This window comes from Chanos chanos, chromosome 13 (genome assembly GCF_902362185.1).
Source record: "Chanos chanos chromosome 13, fChaCha1.1, whole genome shotgun sequence".
In the NCBI taxonomy this organism is placed as follows: domain Eukaryota; kingdom Metazoa; phylum Chordata; class Actinopteri; order Gonorynchiformes; family Chanidae; genus Chanos; species Chanos chanos.
In genome coordinates this window covers 16,909,235-16,926,739 of record NC_044507.1, presented here as the reverse complement: position 1 = coordinate 16,926,739, position 17,505 = coordinate 16,909,235, and the positions used below count along the sequence as shown (strand labels likewise).

General features: G+C 42.0%; 1 protein-coding gene across 1 annotated transcript; it reads right to left on the bottom strand.

The window, feature by feature from the left end:
• Positions 1–1,722: 1,722 nt before the first annotated feature.
• Positions 1,723–17,505, bottom strand: gmip (GEM interacting protein). Its single transcript, XM_030789729.1, has 21 exons — positions 17,457–17,505; positions 15,451–15,544; positions 15,128–15,224; positions 14,789–14,852; positions 11,466–11,591; positions 9,818–9,882; positions 9,507–9,614; positions 9,313–9,393; positions 9,031–9,192; positions 8,787–8,924; positions 7,892–8,082; positions 6,274–6,377; positions 5,988–6,050; positions 5,774–5,869; positions 5,490–5,644; positions 5,197–5,373; positions 4,663–4,800; positions 4,313–4,515; positions 3,851–4,175; positions 2,796–2,898; positions 1,723–2,348 (listed from the first exon to the last, which is right to left on the bottom strand). Exons 1-21 carry the CDS (start codon positions 17,503–17,505, stop codon positions 1,723–1,725), a joined length of 3,165 nt encoding a protein of 1,054 aa, XP_030645589.1.

Sequence of the window (17,505 nt, the reverse complement as noted above, 5' to 3'; positions counted from 1 at the left end):
CAAAACACCACAGAGTACGTTAGATAAGGTTTTCAATCCGTGATGCCCCTACATTCCAAAATGCATCAAAAATAACGAAAAGGTCTCTATTATCTCCTGTCGTTTGTATTGTCGTCGGTACGGTCCTTGAGTGAATGCAATGAGTTGCGTTCTCACAATGCCTGGGAGCAAGGAGATGAACGGGGAGGGGTGGAAGAGGGAGAAAGATGCACACATAGACGTATAGCACCCACCTTGGAGGCGAATGTCTGATCTCTCTCTCTTTCTCTCTCTCTCTCTCTCTCGCTCTCTCTCTCAAGAGCAGGAGTAGACCAGATATTTTTGTGTGGGAGGCCAATTTTTTTTTAACTTAAACTCTAACTGTTGTTTGACTTTCCTCTTCATAATAAATAAATAAACTTATCTGCGGACTTAAATACATTTAAGTCACCGAAACGTCTTGTTCAACTTTAATGAGTGTTTGTTTTTTTTTTTTTTGTTTTTTTAATTTACGTCAAATGAACCCAGTGATTCGCCCATCAATACTATGATTTAATGTAAAACTCACTGACTGCTAATAAAATTAGTGGTGACCGCTTTTTGACAAACACGTTCTGTCGTGTTGAAAACCAATGTCATTTTCTTTAAAAGGGCACTTGAATTAGTAATCAAAACTCGACCCCATAAGCTTTTAGAGTACTAAAATTAACAACTTGCATGTTCACTGTAGAATCTGCCTTTTGATCTCTTTCTATTCTTCAGTGTCGGCGGCATACCGTATTTCTTATAATTTAGCGAAATCATATTTTACCGATCAGTGTATCCCTTTTCTAAAACTTGCTGCATGAACGCCAACAAATATCCCATAATAATATGTCACATCAACACTGCCCTCGCGTGGCACGAACTTGCTACATCATGCTAGCTTTGACTAATGGTGTACCCAACGACTGAGAATATTACATTTCCATCAATTTGACAACACATGGTTAATCGATCTTCACAGTTAGAGAGAGCTTGTGTTTTCTAATGGGATTTACTTTACTCATCAATCGTCAACGATCCGACACACACAATGCTATGAACCGACGGATAAGTTTTGCGAAATGAATAACTCCACAAGACGTCTGACAAAAGATGAGAATTTATATGTTTAAATACAAAGTTATCATAAAGAATTTCGGAAAACCGTCATTCAAATATTTATAAAAACACATGACAATGTAAAAGCTCAGAGGGTAAATGTAGAAGAACAGCATTTGCAAAGCAATGGAACAGGGGAACTGAACAAATTCATAATGTTTTGGATTCCAATTGAAGACCAATATATGTGGGCTTTACGGTGACATGAAGTAACATCTATGGTCCTAGGATTCTTAATATAATCCTTAGCTCACAAAACTTTTGAGAATTCATAAATTCTCTTATACAAAAGAACTGGCTAAAATGTTAACCTTTTCATCAAAAGGAGCTAAATTGCATTATCTGTAATAATCTGTAATAATAAACGATTCTCTTAAATATAACTTCCAGTGATGGAAACATGCATGAGATTTCACAGTGTCTCTTACACTGTTTTAGGGCTCTTAGATCATCTCACAAAGTCTATCACAACACAGCACACGGACATCAATGCGTGTCAACTTTAAGACTATATGTATAAAGATAAGCAATGTTTCAATGACTGTTGATTTACTGAGGTTGGAAGATATACAGTCTAAATGTATTATCCTAATTATCTACTCAAACAAAATGTAGTTGTTCCCCTTTCCCTGAGTCGCTGCGTTTCAGCTTCAGCCCAGACAGAATCTTGTGGGCACTCCTTTGCTCCCTTGGTTGTCTCCTGTAGGATCGGGGCCCTGCCTGCCCTTCACTAACCCGGTGTCTATTGTTAGACTGGTTGCTGTTCAGTTTTGCCAGCTGGTCAACTTTTTCCTTAGTCTCTGGAACGAGAGTACGGCTTGTTTTCGGATTGGACGCAGCTGCTCCTGATGCTCGAACCACGTCGTCCAATCCTGTTGCCCGCGCTGAGTCACATGACCGGGTCTGAGCCTTGAGGGCGTGTCCAGCCTTGCTGTGCAGAAAGCTGGTCTCTCGCTTCGTGTCTAAGGAGGCTTGAGCTGGGTTCTCTCGCTCTGGGGAGCAGCTGCGGCTGCTGTCTGCACTCACTGTCTGAACTGTCTCCCCGGCCCCTGTAGATTCACTTTCCCCTGGCTGGGAGCCTGCGGTGTGGAGATCTGCTGCTGAAGGAGGCTGCCTCTGGTATTTAACTGGCTGTCTGCTGAAGTGACTCCGAGCCCCTACGTGAGAGTCTGACTCCCCCACTGAGTGCCCCAGAGCAGCTGCTGATGCACCCTTCAGAGCCAAGACTGGAGGGTACATAGTGACAAGCAAAATATTAGTAAAAAGAATGATGGATAAAATGTCAGTTCTGAATGACCATGTTTTCAAAATGTTTATTGGTTTAATAATTCTGAATAGATCAAAATAACAAGCGTTGTTTTCTCTGTACATTTGCATGAAAAGAAAGTGAAAATATTTAAATATGACATATATTTACAGATACTGATTTACCATATTATAGCATCTCTTGCCCTTCACTACAGATGTAATTCAAAAGTGTCCACTACATATGAGCATATAAAAGAAACTGCAGGCATGTGAATGAAGATAATTCCTCCACAATGCGTGACAGAAATTAAAAAAAAAAAAAAACAGTGCAATGCAAGCAAGCAAGCAGCCAACCACAAACCGTAGAGAGTTCTTCATTTAGTTACATCTTGTCTAATAACAACTCCCTAAAACCTCCCGCCTACCTGCTCTCTCATTGGCTTCAGGGCTCAGCTGGTCCACAGCCTCATTGGATGATGACTTGTCAGAAATATAACCCTCGCTTGAGTCTCTCTTGATAGTGCGAGTCTGTTAAAATAACAGAAATCCTGAATGTAGGGTGTATGTAACTCCAGAGCCAGTATGTCAGACGTTGGAAGTGGTACAGGCTTATGGAGGTCAAGTGTCCAATGAAAAGTGGACAGACTTTTTTTTAGGGAGGACCCATATAAAACATACTGTTTTTGCAGTACACAGCAGTGTTAGTTAGACAACCCCCCCACAACATTTAAAAACTGCTCTTTTGGTGGAATGACTGTCTTCTGAACTGATTCTCTAGACTGAAGTGTTTGTTTGCTCATTTACATATGTTTTCCTTGCAGACCAGAATGCCTAATTCCTTGAACTACCCTATGTATGTTTATCTCTAATGCAGAACTCTGCACCTGACGTCAACTTTCTGTTATTCTCACGGATCACTGTAATCTAACACCATCCCATGCCCAAACTTCTCCACTGACGTAATTATACCGCAAGATGTTCACATTAACCCTGTCCCTCCCCTACTTCTGCCTGTCCCTGAGCAGTGACTTAGCTGCGGAGTTCAACACTAGCATGATTAGCGCCCAGAGCAGCAGAGGTCAGTGTGTGCAGCAAAGAGAGGAACAACACACAGCGAGCATGGTAATCCTCACAGAATAAGCGCTTAATCCCGTCAGGTGTCCCGCGTGGCCAATAGCAGGAGACATAAGGCAAGAAGCAGTGTAAGATGAGAAAAGCTGCCCAGGCCGAACTTGGCCGGCTGGAGACGCACGTTCGATTCTGCTCACTTATCATTCTCATTTGGTTTTGTATTCTTTCATGTGTGTTAAAGAGTGCAAAACCACTGAGTCAGGGTTAGTGCTGTCTTCTAATTGAATCCAGTGGCAGTATAATTAAAAACTAGCTTGCGAGGGGTGGTTTATGTGAGAAGATCAAGTGCTGTGGACCATTTTTGGTTAAAACGCTGTTGGTTAAAAGCTTGCTGTGCTCTACTTCTTACCTCTAGTGATCGAGGACGCTCTCGGGACGAGACGTCCAGTCCCTGAGAGGCACTGGTCTGGGTTGGTGAGGAGGAGACTCTGGGTGGGGTTTCTGGAAGAGGTGCAGTTGGAGCAGGAGGTGGAGGTGTGCTTGCTCTTGGAGGAAGACCAAACACTTGTTCTTGGTGTGAGATCATGAACTCTACCAGTAGGGCCTGATAGCTGGTCTCCAGAAGAGCGAGCATGGACATGTCGCCTGACACTAGGGGGCGCAGAAACGTAGGTCCAAACACAATTCCCAGGTTCCCAGGAGACATCTTATTCTCCTCGTAGTGCTCAGCGACTCTAAGAGAAAAACAGACAGAGAGAAACTAATAGTCTAAGATCTTTTGACTCACAAAACTGACATGTGAAGCCTTATCCTGAAGAGAAATCAGAGGTGAAACAGATAAAGTGCTCTGTCATTTGCCAAGATGTGTTACCTGTGTAGATGGGAAATCATGTGGCGTAACGCTACGTAGTTACACCTGGGGAGCCGTTCCATAAGCTCTCGCAGTTTGACCACTATGTTCTCCACTATCCCAGGGGTGTCTGCGGCATGCTCTTTCTCGCTCAGTCGCTGGATATCTTTGCCCACACCGATAAAGTCAGTGTACAGGTCAAAGGTAAACAATGGCTCTGGAAGCTATAAAAAAAAACAGGAAATAAAAAATGGTGAAGCTGCTTACGTGTTTTCCGTGATGAAAATGTATGTTTTATGCCTTTTCCGTAAACAAACAGTTTGGTTGACTGTTGTTATAACAGACTCTGTAAAGCTGGTTCTGGGTTGTACCTCCTTGAAAAAGTGCTTGAGGACAGATGTGATGTCATGTGGTGAAAGGTCACTCAGCTCAACTTGGTCTTTCTGGATCTCAAATGCCTGGCACAACCTGAGAATCCTTGGTTTGGATCCACTGACCCTGTAAACACCCTGAGAGGAATAAACAAACAAATGTGACAAATGGTTACAAATATTATTATAAAATGGATGGTCCCGGTCTTGAATGTTGATTGGTCAATTCAAAGTTCTCCCTTGAAGCTTATATTCATCTTACTGTATCAGTGAGCAAGAAACAAAGCCCTGATATCCATGTTGGAAATATTTAGTGTCACAGTGGTTCCAGGAACACAGTATTCACAATTTAGCACAGACTCCTGTGCCATATATAAGACCTCCTCAATCACAGTTTGTGTCTTTGTCTTCCCAGCTCATCACTCTTCATAACTGGACACAACACTAGTGTACTCATCACTATATAAAACGTTAATTATGCTTCTCTGTCTAACACTACAACTAAATGTGTGTTTTATTTAAGGCCATGTGTACCTGGACTGTGAGAGCCCTGTTCTCAATCTCAGCAGTGCATAGCTGCACTATAAAGGGAACCTCATCAGGTTGGTCTCTGGTCAGCAGGGGGAAATCAATCCCAAAGAGAAACCCTTTTCTGCTTTCGCACTCCAACTGACACACCTCCAGGCACTTCCTGTGGAGCGCAAGGCTACACTGCAGAGCAAAGGAAGAGCAAAAGCGTAGAGGTGAGGTTGGTTACAGACAGGTCAATGGAACGCATCAACAACTGCTTACATCTCTCTTTTTTTTCTTTCTCTCTTTTCTCTCACCTCTTCGCATTCGATCCCGTTCACTAAGATGAAGTTGTCGCATTGTCTGCACTTGACCATCTTGCTCTTCAACTTTCTGAGCCTGTGTGTCATGGCAGCTCGAGATGCTGCACGTATCTTGTTCGCAGTCCCATTGCTGTCTGCCTCAATACTCTCTGCATAACAACATTTCACATGTTCAAGATTACTTATGCCTTACTATTCATTGACAACGGAGTAGAGACACAAACTGTGTCACATGTGTGGGACTGAATAAAAGGGCACTGAGGAATATTTCTACGCACCGGCCTCATTGATAACTCCCATATCTTTATCATCCAGATCGTCTGACGACATTGTTCCAGTAGAGGGCGCTTTGGGTAACTTTCGCATGCTGTGGGCTTGAGAACCGAATGCACAATTTTATTCACTTTTCGTTTCACCTGAACACGTCTTGCATAGCTGATCTCCAAAAGACTGAGTCAGATATTTGTAAATGAAACGAAATGTTCCTCTCACCTGGGCTGGAGAGAGACTCCAGACTTCCTCCCATGCTCTCACTGTCACTGTAGCCAATCCGCTCTGCACAAATAATAGTTACAAAAACATAAAAACTGCTTAGTCTAAAATAAAGCAAGTGGTTTCTATGACGCAGCATACGATAATCTCCATAAAATTTTACACAAGCAATATATATGTATATAGGCTGTATGGGAGGAAAAACACAAACCCAGTAACCTTTGATGTGTGCCTGTGTGTGTGCGTGCGTGTGTGTGTGTGCGTGCGTGTGTGTGTTTAAACATACTTCCATCGATGTTGCTGCCACGCCTCAGATCATCCGGTAGCGGGTAAGAATCTTGTATGGCAGTAATAGGATTGCTTGCCTTTCGGCGACCAGTTGAAGGGGACCTGAAATGAGTCATTAAAAACACCTCTGTTTAAAACAATAAAACTTTCCCAGTGAAAACATCAAACAATTATGCATTATCTATCATTCCCACTCCTATGTTACAGACTTTAACGCATGTGAATCAATGTGATCAATTTTAACCCATGACGTTACCATTTTGTCCAGGGGCTACATAGGAAAGCCATTATATTATAGCATCAGCTTCCTGGTGTAGTTCTTTAAATAAGGTCAGACCATGCTATTTAAAACTAACTAATGTTGATGCAAATGCTAAACAGCACTGACGCTTCTATTAGCATCTGTTACAGTACAATCCCTAATGACCTAACTGGATCAATTAGATTACTTAATTATTAAGCTTAGATAATTTGTGCCAGAAGCTTGGTTGGCACTGGATGCCAATTGGTCAGGCACTGACAGCTAATACAATATATTGAAAGAAGACAGTGGTGCATGAACAGTGTACTAATACAGCTTAGTTAGTCAGGAATGTCTAGTACATCGAGAATGAAAGCTCCTCTGCTCTTCCTGACCGCAGTCACTGTACTGAGGCAATCGTTAAAATTAGGATTCTTATTTTAACGGATTTGCAGGACGTATTTATCATGGTATTGTTTGAGGAATGTATCTGTTTTCCTTCAGCTAATTTTGACGGAAAGTGCCCCCTTTTACGCAGTCACGGCACTCTTGCACAATTCTCGCTATTCTTAATTTAGCTCCTCTCTTTAATGCCAGAAGAGTCGGGGATGCCTGTCCTGGCGTTGCCCTTATTTGGAGCAGCAGCCAAACCCACACTGCCTTTTCCGACAGACATAAAGATGAGCGATTAGTGATGTAACTATAAGGCACGTCAAAGCATTTTGCCTACATAAAGTGTAATCCAGCTGCTGTTGCAGATTATGATTATCTACGTAGCTAGTTAGGTAGTTTGCTGACGTTAGCAAGCTTGATTTTCACGAAAACATATGACTGGTTCCATGTAAGATCTGACGTTGAAATGTGCTACTTGACAACCATAATTCTCATAATGAGAATAGCGGCTTGGACACACCTCCAAACTCTCTTTAGAATACTCTGCCTTTTTATACGCTATGAAACATAAATTTAAGGTGAAAAACTACGAAAAACGTGCGCCATTGGACAAAACAGGTATGCGTGTTAGTTTTTCGCCATTCAAAGCCTCAGTGTCATGAAATTATAAAATTTCAGACGGGTTGTTAGATCTGTTTAATTTATTGTAATCTTACTATCTCAGTGGTTCATTAACCATCTAATTTTATTTAGTCTCTTTGTCCTGGACAAACTCTAATTTCCTCTACATTGCATTGGTGCATTCTCATAAGAGTAAGTTTTCTTCTAAGCGAGTGCTCTACATGTCTCAGGCCAGTTTTACCGGTGAATCCATTTCCAAAGCATTTTTTTATTTGACTTTTTAAAATACTGCTCTGCCAAGCAGACCAAGCCACTTTTGCCTCTTACAGTTATTCACAGATGGGCCCTTCTGGTATCTCACCTCCTGCCCTGTGGGATAAACTCCTGAAAGATGTAAGTCTTTGGGGGTTTCTCACGGCGACGTTGCTTCTTAATATAGAGCAGGTAAGGTTCACCAGGCTCATAGGGCCTACAGGTCATCTCCAGGCTTTGATAACTCAGAGGTATTGGTTCTGTCTGCTGCCGCTGGTAGAAGAACATATTTACCGTAGCCTGAACAGAAACAACGAGGGAGGGAGAGAGGTTGTAAGTGTAGGGATGCAGAAATTTGGGAAATGCGAGAGGTTCATTGGAATTATTAATTCAGCATGTGTGATGCATGATAAAGTGATCGTGACAGTTCCACACACAAAAACAAAGCCTCTTATGATTGCTTTATAATTCAGCCAAGTCTTAGCAACACATATGGACATTTGTTCTTAATGCCAATTAAGTTTACATTGACGTTACATTCATTCATTCTGAAGACGCTTTTATCCAAAGCGACTTGCAATGCAGGCAGAGAACAAGCCAAGCAAATAACCACCGAGGAGCAGATTGCTGCATGAGCGTCACTGCTAAGTTTCTTATCAGGCTACATACACACACAAGTAAGTTAAAGGAAAATAATAGAGTGAGCTACAGGTGATATAAACTATCGCGTGCTGAGTATCGCTGTTAAGTACTAGATTGATCTATGGCATAAGAAGAGCCAGTGCTCATAGGTCAGTATAGGCAGAAGTGCTGTGTAGTACACAACATGGAGTGATAAGTAGTACATCAGAGAACAGAGTCGTCGGGGCAGTCGGCAGGGCCGAGTGTGGAAGGGTGATTTAATTTAGTGGCTTGTGGAGTTAAGAGTTTCACTCACTGTAGCTCAAATGACCTGTCTATTTGATCAAAGAGTTTGTTTGTTCTCTCTTGAGAGCCACGCTTACCTCCTTCAGTACATTGTCTCCTTGACAGATGAGTTTGCGGATGTGAACAATGATTCTCTCCTTCACCTTTAAAAGCTCGTCCTGATGGATGTTAGCATCGTGTGCACACTGCCTGTACAGCGCCTCTGCCTCTGTAACCTGTGTAATGCCACCAGAACAGTTACGCTTATGTCATATGAGATGCGATTCATTGCAGACGCAAACTAAGGGGCTACTTGTGGGGAGTAAAGAGTGGACCCTTTACTTTGGTCTGGGCGTCGTCTCTGGACTTTCTCCTCTTGTCCAACGTCTTGTATCCGGCGGTTTCTTCCTGGGCCTTTGCGGTCACGGCCTTGGCTTTCTCCAGCTCCTCACAGCGCTGGATGTACTGCTGGCGGGCTTTCTTCAGTGCCGCTTCAGCGTCATTCTGACAGGAAAAAGAAAAGCAGTCAAAAGTTAAGAGAGGAAAGAAATGATTACAGATCACTTTTATATTCGGACGCGGAAACACAAACACGCTCGCTTTTGTATGGCGGCAAATCCTCACCATTCTTTTCTGCTCTTTCGCCCACTGTTCCTTAAACTCACGACGCCATTTGTCAATCTCATTCCTCTTAGCAGAAAGAGCCTGGGTTAGTAGGAAAAAACAAAAAAAAACAACCCACAATTAAAAACAATTAAATCTAATTTCTAATCAGTGCGTTGACTCATTTAATTGGAGAACGACTGGACTGTTGATACCTGGTAACAGCGCTGCAGCACCAGTTCCCCAGTATGTTTGGTCACTGTACTGGTCTTCACGTCATGTTCAAGAACCATGGTGTAAATATACTGTAAGGGCATCATGTCCTACACAGGGATTTAGGAATGTTTTACACACACTGACCTCTAGAGAACAACAAATTTGTAATGATCGTAATCGTATCCTATTACATGTGCTAAACATATTGACGGTTCATTTACTCATGCCCACACACACACACACACACACACGCACACAAGCACACACATTTGTACACAGACACACAAGCACGCAAACCAGTAATACCTACTTGCTGTACCACACAGGTCTTTGCTGTTTCTGCTGCCTTTATGATATTCTTGGCAAACTCTTGCTCTGCAGACAAATAGGTTGAAAAAGATTAAAATATTTCAGATTAAACATGAGCATATTAGGATATGATGGCCAGTGCCATATTAGTGAAAGAGGCAATAATATACTCCATAATATATGATAAAAGGTAATATCCTGTTATTAGTGTTATAATAAGCATAAAGATGTTATTGATAAGCCTCAGTGGCAGACATATGTGTGGTCTAATTAAAAGGTAATGCGATATTTTACCACATTTAAAATATCAGAGATTTACATGTTGACTGTATGTACATTGATTGGGATTTCAATCATCAAATCTATACAATGTCATTATGGTAGTGTTGACACTGGCTTAAAAATCCAGACTGCACCTCCCTGCTCAAAATGGATTAGCGTGTATAGCAAATACATAATGGAAAGAACTATTGACAGAGAAAGAGAATGAGAGAGAGAGAAAAAAAAGATTTTTCAGAGTATCAGAACTGAAAGGCACTCAGCAAATCGTGTGTCTCTGTAAATATCAATATGACAGTGAGAGCATCTGTCAGAGTGAGGTAACCATATAACCCATTTACCACCAGGTCCGTACTGAGTCATTCAGCCATCTTATGTATCCTGTGGACTGAACGTGTCACTGATTATCAGGCTATGACACTGCTTACAACAGTTATACACAATGGTAGTGTGTTACTGAGAGCTTCTGTCTAACTCATCTGATGATGTGTTTCATTCAGGATGGATGACCCTTTACTCCACTGTATTTAGATCCTCACCAGTTACAAATTTGTGTCAGTGTCTCACCATAGCACTTTGATTATTTCTCTGCTTATCCACGTATTATTTATCTGATCATTTCTAAGATGATTTCTCTAAATGGAGCATTGCTCACAACTGAATTCTAGCTTGATAAAAAACCTACAGAATCTCTTATATTGTAGTTTTCACTCTTGTTTAGCATTTGTGCATGCTAACGTGAGGTTAATCCACCCTCCGTCAATCTCGCCATTCTCCCGCTATGGCCTGATAATCTGGCCTGTAATCCCTCCCTCAGTGGGGTGCTGCCGGGCTGACTGTGCTGTTTACTGTTATTGTCATTGACTTGCATGCTACAAACTGTGTAGGGCATAGACTCCTGCTGCATGATTGCATTAGTTGGCCTGTAATACCCATGCCCAGCCACCAGGGGGGTACTTGTGAAGGATGACACCTAAAAGATTACTTTATCCTATTATAGGTGCGGAGCACATGTCATATTTGCACGGCTGTCTGGGCTTAGCTTGTTATGTAGCTTTCCTAGAAGAGGTTGATAGGTTGCTCTTCCAGGCAGGAAAGATTGTGGATCCATAATTACATTCACGCACACCCCAGCCATACAAAACAGGAAGGCAAAATTAAACAAGGACATTTAAAACTTTCTAATAAACATACATTTGCTTTGTGTTTTTGTCTATGTTATTGTCTATGTATGGATGGACATTGTTTGTGTACACATTACCGTTAAAAAAGCTGTCGATCTAGAGAGACATGTATACCACTGAGGACATAACATAGCAAAAGGGGACAGACAGATCAAGAGCAGGCATAATAAAACAGATTCTTCTCACCCAGGCCGATTCTTTTGTCCATCCAAGCGAGCAGGTCTTTGGCGTAACGACACCACATTTTGGCGTACTGCAGTGCCATCTCCACCCCGCCCTCGCACCGACAGAGGGCCATGTCCGCATCCTGGGCTGAGAGTGAATACATCAGCATCACTGGAGCCCATGTACACCCCTACTCCCCCCCCGGCAGATACAGTCCAGGCCGTACCGACCCTTCACCCCTCAAATCACTAAATACACCAAGCGACACGTCCAGCAACGTGTCTCAGGTTGTCTCACTTGAGTATAAAACTGCACTGTCCTGGGAGACACTAAATTTGCTATGTGGTAATGCTTCCGGATCCACTCAGAGTCAAAAATCCCATTCTATCATCCAGTGTTAGAGCAAGCACTCCAGCAGAACAAACTGACAAAAAACTAAACAAGAAATAAGAGGTTAAGAGCGCAGAATGTAAGTTCAGTCGTGATTTTCCCTGAGTATCCTTGACATTGTGATCTCTCAACGTCTTTTATCCACAAAAAACAAATGTCTTCATAATCACGATATCTGCAGAGCAAAAATTTTCGAAGCCTGTTGGATACTGGACTGAAGTCAAAATTTCAAACTAAGTAAGGTGAGAAATTCAGTGTCCAGGTGAAATCCCAGGTAGTCCCAGGATATCTGAGTACACCGAACCTTCAGCTGTAAGGACTGGCTGTCTAAGGATTCAAAACTGACTAAGAACAGGCACCGCCCCCCAATGTGTCTCCTCCCACTCCACCCTGTAAAATCCTCTCTCCAAGCTCACTGCACGCAGGGGGGAGGGCAAAAGTCCCAGAGTTTTTGTCATGTATTGCACTGATATCTCTGAACAGTGAAAGTCAGTAAATATGACTCTATCTATCTGTGTCTCTCTTATCTCCCTATTTCTTTCATATTTTCCTGTTTCACTGCGTTCCTCATTTTTCAGCTTTTCTCTGATCATTCAGTCAGAAATGCCTTCTGTCCTCCTCTGGTTTAGTCACATTCCCTCTATACACTGCTCTCTGTCATTCTTTATTTTTCTCCCTGTGGTCTAGCCCAGTGCCCTACCTCCAACCTCTCTGCTGACCAAGAACTAATAGTCTATTTATCTCCCACTATTGCACATTCTTCCATTCGCCCTCTTTCCCTGTGAGTCAGAGTCAGAGATATCCAAAATTTCTCCCTGATTACCCTGCCTCAGCTTTCTCTTTGTTCACGACAGCTCCCACATTCCACAGAGAAAACTTAATCAACCGCCTGGTCTCAGTGTGACGGCTATTGTCAAGGCACACTGTCACTTTGGGTGTTACCTAATGTGTTCCCTAACACAAAAGACCTATTTTTTTGTAGATCTGTTTACATCAACTTCTGTCTTTATTTAAAAAAAAAAAAAAGGAAACAGTATTTCTAAAATTTCTTAAAACATGAGTACATCAATGGGTGGTCAGTTTACGAAGGGCCATCATCTGTCTCCATAGCTATATAACGTGCCAGAGAAGACTTCAAAAGCCCTGAGGTGAGAGTGTCAATAGAGAAAACTGCTCTCTCTCCTGCTCTCTCTCTCAGACATGGATCTACACCACTCTTTCAGCACAAGAGCGTGTGTCTCCCTCTCACCACCTCCCTGTCAGTGACTAGAATTTGAAGAGATAATCCAGGATGGAGCCAGATTGTAGAGTGACAGGCATTAGATTTGGCTGTGGTTCACCTCCCGCTGTGTCACAGGGAGCTCTAGGAGCGGATAGCCTCTGAGAGAACAGGGCAACCCTCACCTTAACGTTCTCTCCTCCCTCACTGTATGTCCTCAGTCTCTCTCTCTCTCTCTCTCACTCTCTCTCTCTCAGTTTCTCTGTCACTCTGTTGACTCTTAATATCCCACAGATTGGCTGGGAACGCGTGACTGTGTTTCAGAGCTGATCATTAGAGCTGATATTCGGTAGATGTAACTGAACTCAAATGACCCCAGAGTTACACAAGAGCCATTGTTATTGATCATGATAGTCCAAACATACATACTCTCAGCAGTGGTCGATCTACTGTATCATTGGATTTATTGATGAACTGTCGTACCAAAAAAAAAAGCCAGTTGAGCATCATGCTTTTATCTCTAAAAGAGAACATGATTAGGCTTTCTCCAGTCTCTTTGTGACAGGGATATTACATATCAGACCATAGTGTGGTAAATGGGTGGAGAAGTGGGTAAAAAGGAAGGCCTATTCTGTGGGTAGATAAAAAAAGAGAAGCAGAGACCAGTGCCTGTCACAGGTCTGAAAGCTGAAGATGAGAGCTTCCTTGTGATCGGGCCATGCCACAAACACCAAGGTTTCCATACATGGCTGATGTGTTATTTAAACCCTACGTGTGTTTGTGTGTGTGTGTGTGTGTGTGTGTGTGTGTGTGTATATGTATGTGTGTGTTTGTGACAGTAATCCCTAATCTCTGAACTATCCAACACTCACAATAGGTTAGACAGCACCTATAGGTCTCCGTCCAGGCCAGAAAGTATAATGTCATTCCTGACGTCACTGAATGTCATTGTGCTGTATTCCACTATTTTTCATGAACAGATCATAACACACAGCCTCCCTTCATCCACCACTCTCACTTCTCTCTAACAAAGCCACACTTAACATTTTTAACACCTCCTCACAGACCTAGCTCTAAGATCTCTATCTTTCTACACATGCATCCTTCCTGTGATTCATATTCTCTACAGTTCTCTGAAAGATGGAACTTTGGGGAAAACCAACAGCAGCTGCATGTAAGTCTAATCCCCGCCTCCCACTCTGTCCTGTGTTAATCCTGTTAGCGTGAGGCAGTTAGTCTTTGTGGCTAATTACACGTAAATAAGAGCAGTCGTGAAGGGATAGATTAGGTCTTGGGCACAGACTTTTCATTCCTGGTTGGTGATTTGTTACCTTCTGATGTCAATCACCTTCAGACATGGGAGTGGGAGGGACAAAGAGCCATATGGGGTAGAGGGAAGAGATCAGTAGGAGTGTGACATTCAGAGCAGAGTCACCATGTCAGCCCCCAGTTACTGAATGCTGACTGATTAAACAGCACAGAGAACCTCAGTGCACCCTGACAGTGCATCAGAAGCCCAAACACACTACAGACTGCTCTGCATCCATTCAAACCACAGCATGCGAACCTACAGAGTTTTACATACCCACAAAAATCCAGTGTGACTCAGTCCCACTTTAAAAAAAAACTCAACAACGCACATTACTTTTCTCTCTTACCCAGACACTGCTCATCTCTCTCTCTCTCTCTCTCTCTCACACACACACACACTCTCTAGCCATTCAAACAGGCTTACCTGATAATGTCTCGTCCTTTTCTTCCCCATCCTGACGAATATCAGACACGTCAACATCTTCACTCTGTCAGAGAAATAAACAATCTCACCAACTTCAGTTGCTGGGAATATGCAGTTTTTTTTTTTCAGTTTTAGTGTGTGAAAGGAGGAAGATAGTTGTGGATTGCTATATAGTTTTATAATGCCTGTTGCTAAGAGCACTGGGCAGGACTTCAGCATCTAAATACAGACTTTTTTCTATTTTTCTTTCTTTTTTTTCATGCAGGAAAATGTTGCGGTGATGCTGGGAATACGTTTCATTAAGTGTAACACAAATGAAAAAGAATCTTAATCTCTCACCGTCATATCCTCCAGATCTGTGGTCTCAGCTATTTCTGTAGAAATAGCCTCAGAGATAGAATAGGTGTCCGAATCAGGTAGCAGCTCGTCCATCGGCCTGTTAGATCATAATTCACATATAAAGACACATGGAGTTTTGACGGACAGGAAGAATGTAGAAGGACACACATCAACTGAATCAAACTGTAAAACAGACTGCAAAGAGAAAGTTTGAACTCACATACACGTCTTATTTCCTCTTCTTTTTTTGTTTTTATTTATGTATTTTTTTTTTTTACGAAATCATCATTTTGTTGCCTTATGAGGTAAATAAACCTACGTACGAGCAGAATGATAATTCCAATTGGTCGAAATCCCGTAGAATTTCACTGTAGCGTTTGGTCTCTGGAGTTTTGCCTTGGACATTGTTTTTGCTGTCTGTAGTCAGGGAGAGAGCACAGGTGAAATGTGATGAGGAGGGTACATAAATCTTGCTAATTTATGAAATCTTTACGACCGCGGAGACATTGTTTTGCGAGCTTAAAGTGAATATTAAGGAAGATGTTCACTTTCTCTCACATGGTAGAGGCAATGACTAAACAAACGTCATAGTCTGAACTTCTTGTTTTCACAGAGGAGACAGAGAGGAACTTAACTGTAAGTAGATTCTTCTGCAAACAGCGAGGGAGGGAGAGAAAAATAGCCCGTTGCCGTGTAGAAGTGATTGAAGTGTTAATGCTAGCATGATAACACTCAGTGTGTGGCCGAATGTGTGAGTGTATCTGAGTGTCGATATGTTATTACCGGCTAAAAATTCTTGAAGATTTGTGATGAGTCTGAATACTTTACGGAGGAGTCATAAAAAGTTTGCCTTATCCTTGAAATGTTTATGAAAATGTTGTGATGGGAATTAAACAGAGAGATCATAGAAGTATTTGTGCCCTAATAGCCGATCATTTCATAAAAAAAAAAAAAAAAGACCTAGATGTAGAAAAACCGTAACCTCTGCGTCATTGTGCATTGAATGAAACGCTCCATGGTTCATTTTGTAAGCAGTTAAAACAGATGTTCAGTGTCATAATGAACATGGCGATGTGATGTGAAAAACTGCCAATCTCTCTGTCTCAGTGGCGTGTTCCATTTAGGTCAACCACATCCTGCTTGCAGTTTGTGTCATGTTCTGCAGCACAGACAACAGTCTAGTGTTTTTTTTTTTTTGTTGTTTTTTTGACACATGAGTTAGAGGCAGTATAGAGTTCATCATCATTTTCTTAATCAATTATAGAGGCAGATTAACTGAAGAGGAGGCCAGCAGTCACATCTTTCCAGACTAAAATGAACTTGAAAGTCTTTGGCGAGATTACTATATTGTGACAGTGGGATCTGAAATGTTGACTTTGAAATGCATTTTTTCGGATTAAAATCTGCAGTTTTGAGATGTTGTTGGCTACTGCTGTGCCGTGGTCTTTGAGGTATGGTATTATAATAGGCCTGCATAGATAATGCATTTTTTGTTTTTTATCAGTATGGCTGATATTTCTGATACATTCATATTAAGCAGTTATCATCAACCACACATATACAAACAGATACTTACACAGGCAGCAGGTGATTTGTTATTTTATAACAGGGGGGATGGCCCAATGGTCACTGACACTACTCTAAAGACTGTACAGGGGGATGGCAGGTTAACAAGGGGGATTTTGGTCATTATGTTAACAAGAAGGATGGCATCCTCCCTCATCCCCCCTAACAATTGCCTACTGTGTGTAGGTGTTTATCAAAGTGTGTTAAATTTCTCGCTCAGGAGGTCAAATGCAGTTACATTTATTTTTTGAAATGGCTTTACAGATTTACAGCAGATTTACAGAATTACGGTGCGATCCATTTTAGACCTCTCTCTCTATAAAAAAAAAAAAAAAAAAAGCGTGCTTCTCGGTCTACAAGCTTCTCTGAACTATTCTCACAATTCACAGTTTTATTTGTATATTAGCCAACTCATGATAGACACAGGACTTAAAGCCAGAAAGAACTTGGTTACAGTTTAAAATGGAGGATGGCATGACAGGAAATGCTCTGATCCTGCAATGACCGAGAAGCTGGTATGTGTGCACTCTTTCGCTCTCTCTCTCTCACACTCACACACACACACACACACACGCACATTCACACAGACACAGACAAAAGAAGGAAACAGTCACAGAGAAAAAGGAAAAAAGCTAATGAAATGAGCAAGCAAGGAGAGAAATGCTGAGACCAAAAGAGCAAGGGATGAATCAGGGAACAGCCATCCATTTCTGTAACCCGGCCATTCACCTTCCTGCCCGTCCCCACTTGTATCTGTACTCACCCTGAGTTCTGGGGTGTCTCAGCTCGATGGTACACGTTTCCTCTTCCAT

Coding starts and splice junctions, on each gene's coding strand:
- gmip (XM_030789729.1), bottom strand. CDS start 17,505: ATGGAAGAGGAAACGTGTACCATCGAGCTGAGACACCCCAGAACTCAG. Junction 8,925..9,030: donor GAGACGACGCCCAGACCAAA/GTAAAGGGTCCA, acceptor GGCATTACACAG/GTTACAGAGGCAGAGGCGCT. Junction 8,083..8,786: donor GAGACAATGTACTGAAGGAG/GTAAGCGTGGCT, acceptor GTTTCTGTTCAG/GCTACGGTAAATATGTTCTT.